The following is a 20,087-nucleotide window of genomic DNA, read 5'->3' on the forward strand; positions in this document are numbered from 1 at the left end:
GGGTCACTGTCTGTGCGGAGTTTGTACGTTTCCCTGTGTCTGCGTGTCCTCCGGGTGCTCCGGTTTCCTCCCACAGCAGGTTAGGCGGATTGGCCATGCTAAATTGTTCCTTAGTGTCTCAAGATGGGTAGATTCGGGGAATTAAATACACGGGGTTATGGGGATAGGGTCTGGGTGGGCTTGTTGTCGCTATAGGCCGCTAGGTCAAATGGCCTCCTTCTGGGGAGTCTGTGAAACCTACTGGCCGGAATTTTGGTACCGTGGGAGTGCTGCACTGTCAGAGATGCTGTCTTTTGAATGGTATGTTAATCTGAGGCCTAGTCTGCCGATGTAAAGAGATCCCGTGGTACGATTTCCAAAAGGAAGCTGAGGGATTATCACCGGTGCCCTCACCAAACTTAACCCTCAACCACCGTCACCAAAAGAGACAATCTGTTCCTTATCCCATTGCATTTTGGGACAGTCGGAGATTCTCAAAGACACAAGTCTTTCTTTCACCTCCCTCAAATAATAGAAAAGCAAAACTGGAATATTATCGACAGTCAGCTGGTGGTTTTAATCTTGTTCTTTGTGTTTTTTTAATTCATTCGTGAGACATGGGTGTCGCTGGCTGGGTCAGCATTTATTGCCCATCCCTAGTTCCCCAAGGGCAGTTGAGAGTCACATTGCTGTGGCCCTGGAGTCACATGTAGGCCAGACTGGGTAAGGACAGCAGATTTCCTTCCCTAAAGGACATTAGGGAACCAGATAGGGTTTTTCCGACAATCGACAATGGTTTCCTGGACATCAGGAGATTCTTAATTCCCAGATATTTTTTGTTGAATTTAAATTCCACCGTTTGCCGTGGTGGGATTTGAACCTGGGTCCTCTGGAACAGTTTGTGGATTAATAGACTAGTGCTAATACCATTAGACTATTGTCTTCCCTCGTCTTCCCTCATCTATCTTCTGAATAATTGCTTTCATTGTTTCTGATAAGGACATTAGTTTGCATTAGCAGTTTCTGATATATATTAGCCAGTAAGAAGCCACAGTGCACAGTGCATAATTACATGATGAATCGGGAGAAGTACGGTCATTACTTTAAAGAGTAACTGAACAGTCACCCCCTGTACAGCTGCTGAGAAAATATATTCTCTTGCCTACATCTTGACCAGGCAACTTGCTGTGGAACAAATGTGGGTTTCCTTTGAATATTCCTGTTTCCTCCCACAGTCTGAAAGACGTGCTGGTTGGGTGCATTGGCTAAATTCTCCCTCAGTGTTACCGAACAGACGCCAGAGTGTGACGAACCGGACAGTAACTTCATTGCAGTGTTAATGTAAGCCTACTTGTGATACTAATAAATAAACTTTAAAACATATCCACAAGGTACATACTTCTTATAACAAATATTAATGTCAGAGAAATTCCCTGAATCTGGTTGTGAGGAAGATACTGAGATAATTCCCCAGTAGAGATGGAGGGTTTATTTCTCCAATCTAACACAATCTCCTCCCAACACTGGACGACTTTGCCTTGTATACATATCTGCGTATCATTAACTAATCATTCACCAACACCAGCTCACCTTATAGAGTCATAGAGCATGGAAACAGGCCCTTCGGACCAACTTGTCCATGCCAACCTTTCTTTTTTAAAACCCCTAAGCTAATCTCAATTGCCCACATTTGGCCCATATCCCTCTATACCCATCTTACCCATGTAACTAAATGCTCTTTAAAAGACTAAATTGTACCTGCCTCTACTACTACCCCTGGTAACTTGTTCCAGACACTCGCCACCCTCTGTGTAAATAAATTGCCCCTCTGGACCCTTTTGTATCTCTCCCCTCTCACCTTAAACCTATGTCCTCTAGTTTTAGACTCCCCTACCTTTGGGAAAAGATATTGACTATCCAGCTGATCTGTGCCCTTCATTATTTTATAGACCTCTATAAGATCATCCCTCAGCCTCCTACGCTCCAGAGAAAAAAGTCTCAGACTATCCAACATCTCCTTATAACTCAATCCATCAAGTCCCTGTAGCATCCTAGTAAATCTTTTCTGCACTCTTTCTAGTTTAATAATATCCTTTCTATAATAGGGTGATCAGAATTGCACACAGTATTCCAAGTGTGGCCTTACCAATGTCTTGTACAACTTCAACAAGACATCCCAACTCCTGTATTCAATGTTCTGACCGATGAAACCAAGCATGCCGAATGCCTTCTTCACCACTCTGTCCACCTGTGACTCCACTTTCAAGGAGCTATGAACATGTACTCCTAGATCTCTTTGTCGTGTAACTCTCTCCAACGCCCTACTATTAACTGAGTAAGTCCTGCCCTGGTTCAATCTACCAAAATGCATCACCTCGTATTTGTCTAAATTAAACTCCGTCTGCCATTCGTCAGCCCACTGGCCCAATTGATCAAGATCCCATTGCAATTGGAGATAACTTTCTTCACTGTCCACTATGCCACTAATCTTGGTGTCATCTACAAACTTACTAACCATGCCTCCTATATTCTCATCCAAATCATTAATATAAATGACAAGTGACAGTGGACCCAGCACTGATCCCTGAGGCACACCGCTGGTCACAGGCCTCCAGTTCGAAAAATCACTCTCTATAACCACGACAGAAGCAATTTTGTATCCATTTAGATACCTCACCCTGGATCCCGTGAGGTACCTTTATTATCTTAAACTACTAGGTACCTAACATACATGAATAGAACCTAATGTTTTGATATCTAGACAGGAAAGATTTAAAAGCACAGTTGAGATAAATGGATCATTCTCTCATTGGCAAGGTGTAATTAGTGAGGTGCCACAGGGTTCAGTTAGAATCATAGGATCCCTACAGTACAGAGAGAGGCCATTCAGCCCATCGAGTCTGCACTGACCACTATGCCCATATCCCTACATATTTTTACCCACTAATCCCTCTAACCTACACATCTCAAGACACTAAGGGGCAATTTTAGCATGGCCAATCCACCTAACCTGTATATCTTTGGACTGTGGGAGGAACCCGGAGCACCCGGAGGAAACCCACACAAACACCAGGGGCGTATCAGTCGGTCAGTTCAAATTTCAAGACACTGCTTGATAACGTTTGTTACATTAGGGACCTGGTCAGAAACTCCAAAATATATTATGAAATTAGCCTAGAACCTAAGTTTATTTGATTTTGGCACTAGGGTGAAGATAAGGCGTTTCACTCCAGGTATAATTCTAGTGACCCACTGGAAAGCTTTTAACAAAACAAAATTTATTTCAGAGCACAGTTAGAATATAATAAAAAGAGTTAGCATAACTTTTAGCTATTAAAATATTTAAACATGATAAAGTATAATTCTTAGCAGCTATCCATCTCTATAGTTCCAATTTAAGCAATATTCCCATCAGCGTACATCCTTCTTCAGAACCAACTAGCATCAAAAACAGATATACTTATTTGGATGCTAGATTTCCAGCCCTTTAACTCCTCTGGACAGATATAGAAAGTCATTTGTCTTCTGATTCCCATACAGCAGCTTTCAGAGAAGGAAATATCCTCAAAAGGCAGAACTGCAGAGAAATAGACCTAGCTTCTGGCAGATTCCAGTGTCCAGATCCCAGAGAGACACAACTAGTTCTGGTCTTTTCAAATCTGAACAGCAACTGATTTGGTTTCTCTCTGTGAGCCTAGCCCTGCCCGATCACCTGACCTTACTTGCCAACCAACCTAATAAAGCCCCACTCTGAAAAATCCCAGGGGAAAACACTAAAATAACAATACTGCATTAATCCAGACTAAGACAAATGTTTTTGCAGTTAAGATCAATTATGCTGCTGCAGTAGCAACAGGAATCCAGACAAAACAGCACCAATAATAAAACAAATTGCTAAAAAAAAAAACTGCACAAGAAACATGACACAAATACATTTCTTAAAGGCACAGTATCGTCACAGTTATGTTAGTGTATTGAGGGATCTGGAACACAGGCAGGTGGTAAGTGGAGTCGAGGTATGGCTCAGCAATGAACAGGTTTAAGAGGCTGAATATTCCTATTTTAAACTCCTTGGGTCGATGACATTAATACGCTTTAAGTTTGCCCACTCCCACTGCTTATTCCTAATTAGTTTCCATGTTTGTTATATATAAATCAAACTATTTTGATGGCACCCTAATGTCTGGAATTTAAAACTATTGTGAAGAATACTGCTTATAATTTTGCTGTTTGTAAATGATAATACCATATGTAATTACTGTTGACTCATGGTCCATTAACATGGGTTCTGGTAGAGTTATATTTTTCAGAGAGTTGGATCTTTGGTAGTTTTATATTTCAGTACAAATATGGTTAAAAGTTTCTGGGATCAAAATAGCAAATAAATCAGTTTTCTAAATTCTCACTGTTTGTGTGCGTGGCAAATTCTGATGACTGTTCGGGGATTATATACACATATTATTTTAAATTAATCTTGGGATTGGATTGTTTTGCTATGTCTATCTTGGGTAATTGTGCTTTCCACAGTGTGCAAAGTCCTTTGTTGTTTCTACTCAACACAGTTGGAGACGATGTACTTAATTGTAACCTTTCCTCACATAATCACTGTTGTCTCGTGTAGCCTCATAATAGTCGCAAAAAAGTTAGAATCTTTAACTGGTGGTTAGTATCCGTAACAATCACGTTTACCATCAATCCCAACACTTTCGTATGTAGAATCATAGAACCCTACAGTGCAGACAGAGGCCCCTCGGCCCATCGAGTCTGCACCGACCACAATCCCACCCAGGCCCTACCCCCATATCCCGACACATTTACCCGCTAATCCCTCTAACCTACACATCCCAGGACACTAAGGGGCAATTTTAGCACGGCCCTAACCCGCACACCTTTGGATTGTGGGAGGAAACCGGAGCACCCCGAGGAAACCCACGCAGACATGAGGAGAATGTGCAAACTCCACACAGACAGTGACCCGAGCCGGGAATTGAACCCAGGTCCCTGGAGCTGTGAAGCAGCAGTGCTAACCCACTGTGCCACCGTGCCGCCCCATGTATGCCGATACATGGGGGATGTAGTGGTGCAGAGGTATTGTCACTGGAGTAGTAATCCAGAGACCCACGGGACACAGGTTCAAATCCCACCCTGGCAGATATCTGGGATTAAGACTGTTTGTCGATTGCTGTAAAAACCCATCTGATTCACTAATGTCCTTTAGAGAAGGAAATCTGCCGTCCTTACCTGGTCTGGCTAACATGTAACTCCAGATCCAAATCAATGTGGTTGACTCTGAAATCCAGTTGGTTCAAGGGCAATTAAGGACAGGCAATAAATGCTTGCCCAGCCAATGATACCCAGAGATGAATGGATAAAGAAGTCTCTGAACGCAATCGGCATGGAAAGGCAGTGAGGTGGGGTGAGGGGTGAAAGATTGGGTTCGTGCCTTGTTTCTTGCCTCTCATGATTTTGCTGACCCTGTTTTGCTGATTTCAATATTAATGACATGTTTTAAATGCTATTAACGAGCCCCAGATGCTATTGGTTGGGGACAGTTACCTTCACCAATAAAATAGACCCACCAATGGGGACCAGACATGATGGCCCCACTGGAGGGACCGGAGACCATTGAGCCCCTTCCCCCGTGTTCGGGGGCATGGCTGGGCAGTGACCATGGGCAGTGCCAGCCTGGCACTCTGGCACTGCACAGGGGATGGAGCTTGAGGGGGTGAGCTTGATGGGGACACAGTGGGGTAGAAGTCTACAGAATGGGAGGAAAGGGGAAACAAAGGGGATTGATCAGGGGGTGTGGGGATCTGGGGGAAATCAGGGGAGTGGGGGCAGCCACCGGGGGTGTGGGGAGGCAACTGTCCGGGGCAGCATCTGTGTTGGGAGTGGGTGGGCAATGTCATTGGGCGATGGCCGTGGGAAGAGTGGGTGACAGATTGTGTACTCAGTATACTGGGAGATTGGGGTGCCCGCGCAATAGCGCCCTCAGTGCTCAGCAGCCGGCTTATAGGCCAGCTGAGATTCCACCCCCTCCCAACCCGCCCCTACTGATGAGATTCGCTTTACGACTTCTGTATCAGAGAGGATGACGTAACTTCCCTTTACTTCCCTCACTGTAGGAACCAACACAGAATGTTTTTGAGAAAATTCCACCCAGTGCAATGAGAAATGAGTCAGAAAGTTGTTCTCTTTGGTAAAAGTTCACTGTGTGAAGTTACATGCACATTCTCTTTGAATGTAAAGCCCACCTGACTTGCTTTGATTTATTGGCGCAAAGTTTTAAAATATTTTGAGCTATGGATTTCTCTTTACTCTGCCTTTGAATCATTTCCTCACAATCGGAGCTGTGCAGAGGATGACAATTGTGGTTTTGTTTCATCCGTTCGATGCTTGCCATTAGCTGGAACCAGGCATACTGATTTTAGCTCATTTTGCCAATCAGAATGTTAAAACCAAACCTTACCTCCCACACATCGGCACGACTGGAGCTTTCCAGTTCTTTATTTCCATAAAGACATGTTGGTTCCCACACTAAGAACTCTCTCTGAATATTTGGTTGCCAGGATAAGATTTTTGGATTTATTATTAGTTGGTCTTCGATGTCCTGTTGTCCTGAGTTTCTGAGAAGCTGTATAGTGTTACAGAGGCTTATCTAAGTTTGTTATCTCGAGACCACAAATCCCAACACAATTGTCAAGGATATTATTTCTTTCTTTGTACATCTTGGCAACCCCGATTGAATTTATCAGGTTGTATCTGTATATTGCATCTTTCCTAGTTTTTTAATACATGCCTCGATTTCTATTAGTATTCTGTTTCATTTTTAAGCTTTATATCAAACCATATAGGGCGGCAGTGGCTGAGTGGTGGTATCGCTATCTAGTAATCCAGAAACTCAGCTAATATTCTGGGGACCTGGGTTTGAATATTGCCATGGTGGAATTTGAATTCAATAAAAAAAATCTGGAATTTACTGATGGCCATTGTTGATTGTCGGAAAAATCCATCTGGTTTTGGAAAACCCATCTGGAAAAATGCCTTTTTTGGGAAGGAAATCTGCCGTCCTTACCCGGTCTGGCCTATATGTGACTCCAGAGTCACAGCAACGAGGTTGACTCTCGACTGCCCTCGGGCAGCTAGGAATGGGCAGTAAATGCTGGCCCAAACAGCGATGTCCAGGTCCCACGAATGAAAAAAGAAAATTAAAAAACAAAAATATACATTTCAGAATCAACAAACTTCGAATTCAGTGAAAAACGATTTTGTGTTTCAAAATAAGGTAACAATTTCAAGGCTGACATTTTTATTCATGGGATATGGGATATGGGAGCATTTATTGCCCATCCCTAGTTGCCCTTGGAGGCCAGTTGAGAGTCAACCACATTGCTGTGACTCTGGAGTCACATGTAGGCCAGACTGGGTAAGGATGGCAGATTTCTTTCCCTAAAGGACATTAGTGAACCGGATGGGTTTTTCCGACAATGGATCATCAGTAGATTCTTAATTCCAGATATTTTTAATTGAATTCAAATCCCATCATTGGATGGGGCGGGATTCGAACTCAGAATGTTAGCTGATCTTCTGGATTAATAGTCCAGTGATAACACCACTCAGCCAGTCAGAAAATCTCTTTATACAATAATTGCCCATTATGTTAATATAGAATTTGCCTTCAGTTATTTATTTAGTATTAAAATGAGACATGGATTACTCCATTCAGCATTTAATTGGTAATGCCTTTTATATGTGATGCTTTTGAGCTCCTTATTGTTATTCAATTCCTTCTTTGTCTTGTGCACACTCTCTCTCTTTGGCATTTACACTTGAAAAGGCCACTCAAACATTCACTATAAACCTTTTATCCGAAGGACTATCTTGCTGCTCAAGTTACAAAGACTCGATGAGCTGGGGGGATGGCCAGCTAACATCTGCATTATCTTCCCATGACTTCAGGGTATCTGAAAGGGCTGGGAGGTTTTGCGGAACAGTGAGTAGCTTCTCTGGAAGCTCCCGGTTCGAATCCAACACCAGGACTTGTTGGTCGTGGAAGCGGTGTTTGTAATGTGGCTCAACGGGCTGGCAATCAGCTCAGGAATCCATCAACCCATTCCCTAAAGGGGAAAAATGTGTGTGTGAAGGTGCTGCGGTTAGTACTGCTGCCTCACAATGCCAGGGATCTGGGTTCAGTTCCAATCTCGGGTCACTATCTGTGTGGAGTCTGCATGTTCTCCCCATGTCTGGGTGGGTTTCCTCCAGGTACTCCAGTTTCCTCCCACAGTCTGAAAGATGTGTTGGTTAGGGTGCATTGGCCGTGCTAAATTCTCCCTCAGTGTACCCACTGGAATGTGGTCACCACTGGATTTTCACAGTAACTTCATTGCAGTGTTAATGTAAGCCTACTTGTGACACGAATAAATAAACTTACAAGGTTATCGGAACAATTTCTGTTCTTCAAATGGGAAATTTTAGTCAAAACTCAAAGATTTAATTGAATGGAGTTGTAACTTCTTCAATAAACTTTTGTTAAGCACTGTGGTCATGCTGAAGATTTCACTTGTCCATATGATAGAAAGATTTGAAAGAAAGTCTAAATTTTGCTAAATAAACTAAGTTTGTTCTCACTGGAGGTTGAGGGGAGACCTGATAGGAGTCTACAAGATTATGAGAGGCAAGGACAGAGTCAGAAACTTTTTCCCAGGTGGATTTCCAGGTCAGTTACTAGGGGGGCACGGGTTTAAGGTGCGAGAGGCAAGGTTTAAAGGAGATGAACGAGGCAGATTTTTTACACAGAGAGTGGTGGGTGCCTGGAACTCGTTGCCGGGGGAAGTAGTGGAGGCGGAGACGGTAGTGACTTTTAAGGGGCGTCTTGACGTGTACATGAATAGGATGGGACTAGAGGGATGTGGTCCCCGGAAGGGTTGGGGATTGTAGTCAAGTCGGGCAGCATGGTCGGTGCAGGCTTGGAGGGGCCGAAGGGCCTGTTCCTGTGCTGGAATTTTCTTAGTTCTAAATGTAAACTAAATAAATGCCGAAACCGTCTAAAAACTGTTTGATTTCTTTGTGATTTGAGGCAGGTGAAACTTTCTCAGGGAAATCAACGTTGCAAAATGATTTGAGTAAAACATAAATAGCATAGACAAATTAATTTGCCTTTTTTTAATTCACTTGTGGGACACGGGTGCCACCAGCATTTATTGCCCATCCCTAGTTACCCTTAAAGAGCAGTTAAGAGTCAACCACATTGCTGTGGCTTTGGAGTCACATGTAGGCCAGACTGGGTAAGGATGGCAGATTTCCTTCCCTAAAGGGACATTAGTGAACCAGATCAGTTTTTCCTGACAATCAACAATGGTTTTGTGATCATCAGTAGGTTCTTAGTTCCAGATTCTTTTTTTTAATTGAATTCTGCTGTGGCGGGATTCGAACCCAGGTCCCCAGAGCGTTAGCTGAGTCTCTGGATTGCAGCTTGCAGGTGCAGCAGGTGGTCAGGAAGGCGAATGGGATGCTGGCCTTCATAGCGAGGGGGATTGAATATAAAAGTAGGGAGGTCTTGCTGCAGCTGTATAGGGCATTGGTGAGGCCGCAGCTGGAGTACTGTGTGCAGTTTTGGGCGCCGCACCTGCGCAAGGATATTTTGGCCCTGGAGGGAGTGCAGAGGAGGTTTACTAGGCTGATACCGGAGTTGAGGGGGTTGAGCTATGAGGAGAGGCTGAATAAACTAGGCTTGTACTCGCTAGAGTTTAGAAGAATGAGGGGAGATCTCATTGAGACGTATAAGATGATGAATGGGATGGATAGGATAGAGGTGGAGAGACTCTTCCCGCTCAAAAAAGACAGTAGGACTAGGGGGCACAGCCTCAAGATAAAGGGGAGGCGGTTTAGAACGGAGTTGAGGAGGAACTTCTTCACTCAAAGGGTGGTGAATCTCTGGAATTCTCTGCCCGTTGAAGTGGTGGAGGCTGCCTCGCTAAATATTTTTAAGAAGCGGGTTGATGGGTTTTTGATAAGAGAGGGGATTAAGGGTTATGGGGAGAGGGCGGGAAAGTGGAACTGAGCCACGACAGATCAGCCATGATCTTATTGAATGGCGGGGCAGGCTCGAAGGGCTGGATGGCCTACTCCTGCTCCTATTTCTTATGTTCTTATGTTCTTATGGATTACTCACCTAACGATAATACCAGTATCACCCCTCCTAATTTTGGTTCAGCATTCTGATTTTACATGTAGCTAGGCGATTTTGCTTGAAATTACAGCTCTAACAGTCAGGAAAAGTAGCCACGGTCCAACTGGGAGCTGCACTGTACACACCACCGGCTACTCTTGGTTTCTCTAGCGTCGAGAATGTTTGCGAGTATCTCTCAGAGAATCAGCAGAGATTGGGTCGATAAGGAAATCATTTGCCCCTCTGCTAAGCAACACAGCATGGCCTGGAAAAGATATTAATGGGAGCTTAAAAGAAAATACCTTTGTTGATATCTTTAAAGGATCTGAAAATAGGCGAGCAGAGACCTTAAGATACAGGCAAAATCCTGCAGATGCTGGAAAATCTTAACTGGTTTGACAGTCCCTGTGGGGAGAGGATAGATGTGGAGATGCCGGCGTCGGACTGGGGTAAACACAATAAGAAGTCTCACAACACCAGGTTAAAGTCCAACAAGTTTATTTGATAGTAAACCCACAAGCTTTCGGGGTTTACTATCAAATAAACTTGTTGGACTTTAACCAGGTGTTGTGAGACTTCTTACTGAGAGAGAATAGAGCCAATGTTTTGAGTCTGGGTGACTCTTGACCTGAGACATTGCCTCTATTCTCCCTCCAGTGGTGCTGTCAGACCTGCTGAGATTTTCCAGCAATTTCTGTTTCTTGGAGGAGCCTCTCTCCCCGCGTACAGAGTGGATCTGCCCTATTAAGGCAACATCGTTGACTTCAGGTGGATTCGAATTGCGTATGAATCTTGATGCCACGTATAATGAAAGGTTCACAAGATTATGAGGGGCCATGGTCAGAGTGGATGGTCAGAAGCTCTTTCCCAGGGTAAAAAAGTCAAGAGGACGTAGGTTTAAGGTGCGTGGGGAAAAGTTTAGAGGAGACGTGCGAGACGAGTCTTTTTTTTACACAAGTCTGGAATACACTGGCGGGACAGTGGGGGGAATGGATGCAGGTACAATAGCAGCATTCAAGGGGCAACTAGGTGAAAATATGAATAGGATGGGAAGGGTACGGACTCTGTAAGTGCGTACGGCTTTAGTTTAGGCAGGCATCGTGATCGGCACAGGCTTGGAGGGCCGAATGGCCTGTTCCTGTGCTGTACTGTTATTTGTTCTTTGTTCTTGCGATATACAGAAAGAGCATACCGTTCATAGAGCACGTAGGGGAGAAGGAAAGGAGAGGGTGCAGAATGTAGTGTTACAGACACAGCTAGAATTTCAGCAAACCTGTAAGAGGTTGAAATACAGCATTGTTAGAGAGTTTGTGAGAGTTTTAAAAGCATGGAACAAGAGTAAAAGATAGAATTATAGGGCGTGCTGGGGACAGCTCGTACAAACTCACCAGGCTCGGGGTACCTTAACTTGGAACCACCGCCTTCGTTTATTCACAACCTGATAATCTAATTTCTGATGTAACAGAGAAAGAAAACATCTGCCTCAGTCTAATGGTGATTTATGTCACTCAAATTATTTAGCATTAATTTGGGGATGAGAATGTACACTCTGCAGTTTACTATGTGCCAGTTAGTCAAACTGTTTTCATTTGGCATCTATCAACACTAATGAACAAGTGACTCCCTGCGCACACAATAAAGAGGGTGGGAATGGCCAGAGTTTGTAATGTTTACATTTCTACTGCTGTGTCCTCACTCTCTGTGCATCCTCATTCTCTCTGCGCCCTCTCTCTGCGCGCCCTCGCTGTCCGTGCGCACCCTCGCTCTCTCTGTGCACTCACTCCGTGTCCTCTCTTACAGATCAGCTTGACATCATCTCGATGGCTGATTTAACGATGACACCGGAGGAAATTGAATTAGAAATGACGCGAGTGCAGCGGCTCCGAGAGGTATTGGTCAGGAGGGAATCAGAACTCCGATTTATGTAGGTATTTGCATGTTTCATTCACTGTAAAACCGTGTGAATTGTGGCTGTATTATTTGTCTACAACATTCTGAGTGCAACATTTTAAAACTTTAGGTGCATTAATATTGCTATTGGGGTGGTACGGTGGCACAGTGGGTTAGCACTGCTGCCTCACAGCGCCAAGGACCCGGTTCGATTCCCAGCTTGGGTCACTGTCTGTGTGGAGTCTGCACGTTCTCCCTGTATCTGCGTGGGTTTCCTCCGAGTTCTTCCCATGGTCCAAAGATGTGTGGGTTAGGTTGATTGGCCATGTTAAATTGCCCCTGAGTGTCAGGGGGACTGGCTCGGGTAAATGCATGGGATAGGGCCTGCTTGGGATTGTGGCCAATGCAGACTTGATGGGCCGAATGGCCTCCTTCTGAACTGTAGGGATTCTATGATGCAAAGAGTTACTGTGAAATGGCGGAACATTAAAGTTTAAACTTTATTTATTAGTGTCGCAAGTAAGGCTTGCATTAACACTGCAATGAAGTTAGTGTGAAAATCCCCTAGTCACCACATTCTGGCACCTGTTGGGTCAATGTGCCTAATCAGCACATCTTTCAGACTTGATTTGGATTCAGACCATGATGGTGATGTGTACAGTTTGACACACTGAATGGAGTCCATGTGTTTCCCTAAATAGAAAATTAACTGCTGAATGTGAAGAAATGTTCCAAAATTTACTTAGAAAAATAAAATGCTTCAGTATTTAAGCAAAAGATGCTTTAGGTGTATTGTTTGAACATCGTTACTTTGCTTGCTGATGTATTAATCCCTCATTTGTCTCTGAATTGAGGGCAGGCCCATGTAGCACTGAGGTGAGAAGGAATTCCTTCACTTGGAGCGTGGTGGGTTTTTGGAATTCTGTTCCCCCCCCCCGGGACTCTGCGGACAATCAGTTATTGAGTATGTCCAAAGCTGAGATCGATAGATTCCTACATGTTAAAAATACTAAAGGATAGTGCAGGAAAATAGGAGATCAGCCTTGATCTGACTGAATGGCGAGATGGCTTTGATGGGCTGAATGGTCTACTCCTGTTCCTACACCTTTTGCTGCCACACCAAACCATGGTATTCTTTATCCTGACTGAAACAGCTCGTTTTAACACTGAGGTGTTTTTTAACCTCGTCCGTAATGAATAGGTTCGCATATAATTCAAAATCAGCTTCTGATTTGGCTATCTTGGAGATCGGCCTTTGAAAATGTTCAGACTTTGTAATTCTGGTTGAAAGAAAAGATTGAAACAGAAAAAGAACAAAAGAAAATTAAAACAGCTCTGCTGCAGTCTGCTTTAACATAGTCCAGATGTCTAATTGTACGCATAAACCTTGATTTATTTAGGTGCCTTGAATAGAAATCACACAATGCTTCGGTTTGAGACGTATAAGATGATGAATGGGATGGATAGGATAGAGGTGGAGAGACTCTTCCCGCTCAAAAAAGACAGTAGGACTAGGGGGCACAGCCTCAAGATAAAGGGGGGGTGGTTTAGAACAGAGTTGAGGAGGAACTTCTTCACTCAAAGGGTGGTGAATCTCTGGAATTCTCTGCCCGTTGAAGTGGTGGAGGCTGCCTCGCTAAATATTTTTAAGAAGCGGGTCGATGGGTTTTTGATAAGAGAGGGGATTAAGGGTTATGGGGAGAGGGCGGGAAAGTGGAACTGAGCCACAACAGATCAGCCATGATCTTATTGAACGGCGGGGCAGGCTCGAAGGGCCAGATGGCCTACTCCTGCTCCTATTTCTTATGTTCTTATGTTCTTATGTTCTTAATGTAGACAGGAGTTTGTAGAGTAACGTCACTCTCAATAATTTCCAGAGTTTTTGTTTCAATGTGGTGGCACAGTGGGTTAGCACCGCTGCCTCACAGCACCAGGGACCTGGGTTCGACTCCTGGCTTGGATCACTGTCTATGTGGAGTTTGCACATTCTCCCCGTGTCTGCGTGGGTTTCCTCCAGGTACTCCGGTTTCCTCCCATATTCCAAAGACATGCCGGTTAGGTAGATCGGTCATGCTAAATTGCGGCTTAGTCTCTGGGGGACTAGCAGGGTAAATATATTTGGTTTTGGGGACAAGGCCTGGGTGCAGACTCGATGGGCCAAATGGCCCCTTTCTGCACTGCAGGATTCTGTGATTAGGAATGTTTTATTCATTGGCAGAATTTACACAATTGCAGGATTGATGTTGTCTTGTCAGTGTAAACAGCGCAATCAGTTCAGATGCTAATCTTGAGTAAACAAACTGAATCTGTAAAACTGTAATTCTTACAAAAACATTTTTATGAGTTTTGGGCCTTGCCGTAGGGATTATCTTGGGCTGGTCAATCACTCTATCACCTTGTGTTCACCTTGCTGGTGTTTATAGCGAGGGGGATTGAATATAAAAGTAGGGAGGTCTTGCTGCAACTGTACAGGGCACTGGTGAGGCCGCAGCTGGAGTACTGTGTGCAGTTTTGGTCGCCGCACTTAAGCAAGGATATTTTGGCCTTGGAGGGAGCGCAGAGGAGGTTCACTAGGCTGATACCGGAGTTGAGGGGGTTGAGCTATGAGGAGAGGCTGGATAGACTGGGTCTGTACTCGTTAGAGTTTAGAAGGATGAGGGGGGATCTCATTGAGACGTATAAGATAATGAAGGGGATGGATAGGGTAGAGGTAGAGAGATTCTTTCCACTTAGAAAGGATAGCAGGACTAGAGGGCACAGCCTCAAGATAAGGGGGGAGCAGTTTAGAACGGAGTTGAGGAGGAACTTCTTCACTCACAGGGTGGTGAATCTCTGGAATTCTCTGCCCGTTGAAGTGGTGGAGGCTGCCTCGCTAAATATTTTTAAGACGCGGGTTGATGGGTTTTTGATAAGAGAGGGGATTAAGGGTTATGGGGAGAGGGCGGGAAAGTGGAACTGAGCCACGACAGATCAGCCATGATCTTATTGAATGGCGGGGCAGGCTCGAAGGTCGAGATGGCCTACTCCTGCTCCTATTTCTTATGTTCTTATGTTCTTAAGTGTGCTTCAACTGTACAGTATTTCATACAGTAATGTAACACAAGGCAGGGTATAACAGTAACACAGCTGTGTGGCTTCATTGCGGCTTCTCAACATGTGCTCCTGCATACTGCTCTAACCCTCTGCAGATAGACCGGGAGACACTTTGTTGCCTGATGCCAGGAACTGAACATTAAGCTGCTTTATCCTGCAGGCAGCGAGAGAATCGACTGAGTGACAATCAAAACTCATCTCACTTTTTGCTTCCCTCAGTCTATGATAAACCAGATGTCCTGTCCCTTTGGTGAACCAGTTTGCTTGATTAACTTTCTCAATGCACAATGTCTAACTGAATCGGAGAATCCCTACAGTGCAGAAGGAGGCCATTCAGCCCGTTGAACCTGTACCGACAATAGTCCCACCCGTAACCGCACAGATTCACCCTGCTAATTTCCTGAAACTAGGGTCAATTTTAGCGTGGCCAATAGACCTAACCCGCACATCTTTGGACTGGGGGAGGAAACCAGAGCACCTGGAGGAAACCCACGCAGACACGGGGAGAATGTGCAAACTCCACACAGACAGTGACCCGAGCCAGGAATCGAACCCGGGTCCCTGATGCTGTGAGGCAGCAGCGCTAACCACTATGTCACCATGCCGCCTTGTTTTGTCTTTGTTTCCTGCTTTGCACGGGATCACTTTGCAATTTGTGTTTGTTCGGATATGGATATTTGAGCCACAAATGCTCAGTATCCATTCAGTTCATTTCCATTCCCTGGGTGCAGTTATTCCAGATATTCCCACCTCATTGTGTTTGTTGGTGGCCTCAGCAGCGCAGAGTTCATGTGTCTGCATCTCGCTATAGATTTACCTCCTCACATGATCCTCAGTGCCTGCCTGATCCTGGAGATAGTTTGAACCAAACCCACCCACCTGGAGACTGGCAGCAAGCTGGGAATGGAACCCGGGTCCCTGGCACTGTGAGGCAGCAGTGCTAACCACTGTCACCATGTCACCCGGGTCCCTGGCACTGTGAGGCAGCAGTGCTAACCACTGTCACCGTGTCACCCGGGTCCCTGGCACTGTGAGGCAGCAGTGCTAACCACTGTCACCATGTCACCCGGGTCCCTGGCACTGTGAGGCAGCAGTGCTAACCACTGTCACCGTGTCACCCGGGTCCCTGGCACTGTGAGGCAGCAGTGCTAACCACTGTCACCATGTCACCCGGGTCCCTGGCACTGTGAGGCAGCTGTGCTAACCACTGTGTCACCTCCGCAAAGACTGAGTTTCTGCATTTTAGTTTCCGAGCCTGGCATCGAGAGCTAAACCTTGCATTCAGTTCTTTAGAAGCTGATTACACCCATTTATCACTCCCTGTCTGATTCTAGCCAGGGGAGGGTTGCAAAACTGACTTTCCCTCCATTCATCTGTTACTCTCAAAGTGAATGGGAGTGTTTTGGTTGCGAGTCCTTGTATCAGTTTAATATAGATTGCAAGCTGTGGGTTTCATTAAACTGTCTGACTCTAATACACATCTTCGATGCCTGTGGCTTCTTTTTTAAAAAAGAAAACTCCGCTTTGATTCGAAACGTTTAACATTAAACAGAATTCAGCCCCAAAGTCCCCTCGCATCAGAGAATGGCCACAGCATTAAAGGAGGCTGTTCGGCCCATCATGTCTGTGCTGCTCTCTCCAAGAGCGACTCAGCTCATCCCACACTATGGGTGGCCCAGTGGGTTAGCGCTGCTGCCCCACAGCACCAGGAACCCGGGTTCGATTCCAGCCTCGGGTCACTGTCTGTGTGGAGTTTGCACATTCTCCCCATATCTGCGTGGGTTTCCTCTGAGTGCTCCAGTTTCCTCCCATGGTCCAAAAGACGTGCTGGTTAGGGTGCATTGGCCGTGCTAAATTCTCCCTCAGTGTTACCCCAACAGGCACTGTGGCAACTCAGGGATTTTCACAGTAATTTCATTGCAGTGTTAATATCAGCCTGCTTGTGACACTAATAAATAAACTTTTAAATTTAAGAATCCTCCGTTCTTTCCGTTTAGCCCTGCAATTTTATTTCTTCTGTCCACTCACCATCTATAATCCTGAAGTCTCTCACTATCCTCCTCACTGTTCACCATGATCACAGGTTTTGTGTCAACTGCACATTTTGAGATTGTGGCTCCTATTTCTCATGTTCTTATGCACCTTCCTCCGGTTCACCAGCACTCTCCTTTCTGGCACTCTGCCATGCTGCCCGTGTTCAGTTTATTCCATAGCCTTTTAACCTGTAAACTGGCACTTTATCAAACACCTATTGAAAATCCATGTACACCTGATTGTTCTAAGATGCTCTGTGTAGTTCGATAAGATCAAATAAAAGGCTCATATATAGTTGAACAGAAAGTGTTTACTAACTACTTGTAACCATATACATCTTCACAGTGTAAGGTCTAAACTAGGAGCAGTCTCCATGCTTGCCTCTACACATTCACTTACCTTCTGTATTACTCTCATCTGTTATCCCACCATAAAACAGTCAAGATAGCGAAACACTATTTGCCTTTAATAAATCTTTCTTGCCTAATGAGGTGGCACAGTGGTTAGCACTGCTGCCTCACAGCACCAGGGACCTGGGTTCGATTCCCGGCTTGGGTCACTGTCCAAGTGGAGTCTGCACATTCTCCCCATGTCTGCGTGGGTTTCCCCTGGGTGCTCCAGTTCCCTCCCACAGTCAGAAAGATGTGCTGGTTAGGTGCATTGGCCGTGCTAAATTCTCCCTCGGCGTACCTGAACAGGTGCCGGAGTGTGGCAACTAAGGAATTTTCACAGTAACTTCATTGCAGTGTTAATGTAAGCCTACTTGTGACATTAATAAATAAACTTTTTAAAAAAGTGACAATGAAGAGAAAGGTTGAGTAAACTTCTTCACCTGTGGTTCAAACTAAATTGTATCTTTTTAACATCCAAAGCATGTGTAAATTGACAATGAGCGCAAGATCCAGCTCAGAAACTGTCGATATTTTTGTCAGTTTCAGTGAGATGATCTGGAGGAGGGAACCGAGTGCAGGGTGTCGAAATTTGCTGATGACACCAAGATTGGGGGAAAGGCAAATTGTGTGGAGGGTGTGGAGAGTCTGCAGAAGGATCTAGATAGGCTGGGTGAATGGGCCAGGAAATGGCAAATGGAATTTAATGTTGGCAAGTGTGAGGTGGTCCACTTTGGTAGGAAGAATGGTAGGAAGGACTATTACTTACGTGGCGAAAAACTGCAGCAGGCGACGGTGCAGAGGGACCTCGGGGTCCTTGTGCATGAGTCGCAAAAACCCAGCTTGCAGGTGCAGCAGGTGGTCAGGAAGGCGAATGGGATGCTGGCCTTCATAGCGAGGGGGATTGAATATAAAAGTAGGGAGGTCTTGCTGCAGCTGTATAGGGCATTGGTGAGGCCGCAGCTGGAGTACTGTGTGCAGTTTTGGGCGCCGCACCTGCGCAAGGATATTTTGGCCCTGGAGGGAGTGCAGAGGAGGTTTACTAGGCTGATACCGGAGTTGAGGGGATTGAGCTATGAGGAGAGGCTGAATAAACTAGGCTTGCACTCGTTAGAGTTTAGAAGAATGAGGGGAGATCTCATTGAGACGTATAAGATGATGAATGGGATGGATAGGATAGAGGTGGAGAGACTCTTCCCGCTCAAAAAAGACAGTAGGACTAGGGGGCACAGCCTCAAGATAAAGGGGGGGCGGTTTAGAACGGAGTTGAGGAGGAACTTCTTTACTCAAAGGGTGGTGAATCTCTGGAATTCTCTGCCCGTTGAAGTGGTGGAGGCTGCCTCGCTAAATATTTTTAAGAAGCGGGTTGATGGGTTTTTGATAAGAGAGGGGATTAAGGGTTATGGGGAGAGGGCGGGAAAGTGGAACTGAGCCACGACAGATCAGCCATGATCTTATTGAATGGCGGGGCAGGCTCGAAGGGCTAGATGGCCTACTCCTGCTCCTATTTCTTATGTTCTTATATTAAAACGGGTGTGTAGCTCTCCAGCAGTACAGCTGAGTTTTCTCTCCCGATTCTCTGTATGTGTAACACTGGCAGGAACCGGCAACACCTACTCTTCAATGGTGCTCCAATCTGCATTTGAATTAAACTCCCCACTCCAAGCATCAGAATGGGGACCCCACAAACATCAGGGCAATTCCCCCCCCAACCCCAAGAATCGGGGCATCCCCACTCCTACAATCATTGGGCCAATTTCTTCCCCTCCATGCATTAGGGTGACTCCCCCCGCAACACATAAGGCGAAACCCCCATGGCAGTGATTTGATTTGATTGTTGTCACATGTATTAACACACAGTGAAAAGTATTATTTCTTGCACGCTATACAGGCAAAGCACACTGTTCATAGAGAAGGAAACGAGAGAGTGCAGAATGTAGTGTTACAGTCATAGCAAGGGTGTAGAGAAAGGTCAATTTAATGCGAGGTAGGTCCATTCAAAAGTCTGACAGCAGCAGGGAAGAAGCTGTTCTTGAGTCAGTTGGTACGTGACCTCAGAATTTTGTATCTTTTTCCCAACAGAAGAAGGTGGAAGAGAGAATATTTGGGGTGCGTGGGGTCCTTAATTATGCTGGCTGCTTTTCCAAGGCAGCGGGAAGTGTAGACAGAGTCAATGGATGGGAGGCTGGTTTGTGTGATGGGCTGGGCTACATTCATGGTCCTTTGTAGTTTCTTGTGGTCTTGGGCAGAGCAGGAGCCCATACCAAGCTGTGATACAACCAGAAAGAATGCTTTGTACGGTGCATCTGTAAAAGTTGGTGAGAGTCGTAGCTGACCTACCAAATTTCCTTAGTCTTCTGGGAAAGTAGAGGCATTGATGGCCTTTCTCAACTATAGTGTCAGCATGGGGGGACCAGGACAGATTGTTGGTGATCTGGACACCTAAAAACGTGAAGCTCTCGACCCTTTCTTCTTTGTCCCTGTTGATGTAGACAGGGGCATGTTCTCCTCTACACTTCCTGAAGCCGATGGCT

At 45.2% G+C, this 20,087-nt stretch overlaps 1 protein-coding gene across 2 annotated transcripts in view; it reads left to right on the plus strand.

The window, feature by feature from the left end:
- The window catches only part of mpv17l (MPV17 mitochondrial membrane protein like), an 86,316-nt gene that overhangs the window by 19,754 nt on the left and 46,475 nt on the right, over window positions 1-20,087 (plus strand). For both annotated transcript variants that reach the window (XM_080207018.1, XM_080207019.1), the window contains exon 2: window positions 11,948-12,071. In XM_080207018.1, coding sequence (XP_080063144.1) covers window positions 11,948-12,071 — 124 coding nt within the window. The remainder of the gene's footprint in view (window positions 1-11,947; window positions 12,072-20,087) is intronic.

Source organism: Carcharhinus amblyrhynchos, chromosome 18 (assembly GCF_965287045.1).
Source record: "Carcharhinus amblyrhynchos chromosome 18, sCarAmb.v2.hapA, whole genome shotgun sequence".
Classification (NCBI taxonomy): Eukaryota; Metazoa; Chordata; class Chondrichthyes; order Carcharhiniformes; family Carcharhinidae; genus Carcharhinus; species Carcharhinus amblyrhynchos.